This window comes from Apis dorsata, unplaced genomic scaffold, assembly GCF_000469605.1.
Source record: "Apis dorsata unplaced genomic scaffold, Apis dorsata 1.3 scaffold_149, whole genome shotgun sequence".
In the NCBI taxonomy this organism is placed as follows: Eukaryota; Metazoa; Arthropoda; class Insecta; order Hymenoptera; family Apidae; genus Apis; species Apis dorsata.
Genome location: NW_006263440.1, coordinates 421,781 through 423,427, shown reverse-complemented (window position 1 = coordinate 423,427; position 1,647 = coordinate 421,781). Strand labels below are relative to the sequence as shown.

Below are 1,647 nucleotides of genomic sequence, written 5' to 3'. Positions count from 1 at the left end.
TTTTCCTTTTTTTTTTTTTTTTTTTTTTTTTAGATTAAAGAATTCGAAGGAAAAGAGACAGCACAATTAGTAGATAGGTATAAATTCTTAGATTTATATCCATGTACTCCTATGGAATTACGGTCTATTGGATATATGGAAGTATCTAGCGTTGGAAGAAGTACAACTGGTGCATTACCACGAATACCAGATCCAGAGGAAGCTATAGCATCGTTACCAAGACCTGATATATCACAAATGATACCTTATAAACCAAAAGTAAATCCTTTACCTGGAGAGCATCCAGTACCTGGTAAATTTCTTTATTAAAATTCTAATTGTATGTGTTCATTATTTATGATATATGTGACAAAATTTTTTGTAGGTGGTTCTTTTCCATTACCACCGGCTGCAGCACAACTTTGTACCATGCTTCCACCACCTGGATGTTTCAGAGGACCTTTTGTGGCTGTTGATTTGCTTATGGATGTTTTTAATAGAATTCAGTTACCAGACCATGGTAAAGTCTCTTATCTTGTGAATATTATCGTATAATAATTATTTACATCTCTAATAAAATTAACAAGATATAATAATAATAATAATAATAATAATAATATAATATATAAGATCACATTTTCTTTCATAAAATTAATTTTTTTTTTTATTTTTTATATAGCTCCATTGCCGGTAGCGGATAATGGATGCGACACAAAATTATTTGACTTAGCGAAATCTGTACATTGGATCGTCGACGAAAGTAATGATGGAGTTAGTCTTGGATCTAAACGTAGAAGAACGCGTTTAGGAGGTGATGATAGCGAAGAAGAAGATCTACCACCGCCTCCTGCAAACGACATATATCGCCAAAGACAACAAAAACGAGTCAAGTGAATAAAATAATAAAATATTCAGTGCAGAGTTGCGTATCACCTCCATTATTTTGGAGAAATTTGATACATGTTATCATATATTTTTACATTTTCTGTTTGTTCTGAAAGGAGACATTTCTTAAAAGAACAAACCTATTATTATTGAAAAGCGTACGTTACGTATATGACAACTACTAAATTCCTTATGTGACACTGTGCACGATATTTTGAGTACTGTGTACTCAGAAATCCTATATTTACACCGTTGATTTCGTCTTTGTTCAAATGTGTTCATTTACATATGGAGTATCTAATATAAGAAGAGGACAAAATTGGAAACGTCCAATGGATTGAATTTGATTCTATCATTATCTGTCACCATATAGTATGAATTTAGTATAAAATATGAGATCAAGATTTAATTTTTACACAAGCGTTTGCGATAATTTACATCAGATATAGTAAAAATATTTCTCAGGCTAAGAAATAGTTGATACAACTATTTAAGAATGAAAATAATCGGCGCAAGATTTAAGATCTTATTGAAATGAAGTAATTTGTTATAATTCTAATCAAATTATATTATATATAAAGGAATGGTATCATTTAAAATGATTATTTTATGAAAAATCTATATGTAAAGATGTATACGAATGGAGAAAAAAAAAAAAGACAATTTATTCTTTTCGTTTACGAAAAGATTTATTTTCATCGTGTAATAGATATCAAAGCAAATGTAATCAAATAAATAGTTTTCCACTTCATATTTTATTTCAGTATTCATTTTTATAAATTT

At 29.1% G+C, this 1,647-nt stretch overlaps 1 protein-coding gene across 1 annotated transcript in view; it reads left to right on the top strand.

Annotated features, from left to right (window-relative positions):
- LOC102670661 (protein suppressor of forked) overlaps positions 1-1,423 on the top strand; it is a 5,988-nt gene extending 4,565 nt beyond the window's left edge. Inside the window, exons 11-13 of the mRNA XM_006613393.2 lie at positions 34-292; positions 365-499; positions 659-1,423. Coding sequence (XP_006613456.1) covers positions 34-292; positions 365-499; positions 659-873 — 609 coding nt within the window. The 3' untranslated portion in view covers positions 874-1,423. The remainder of the gene's footprint in view (positions 1-33; positions 293-364; positions 500-658) is intronic.
- Positions 1,424-1,647: the final 224 nt, after the last annotated feature.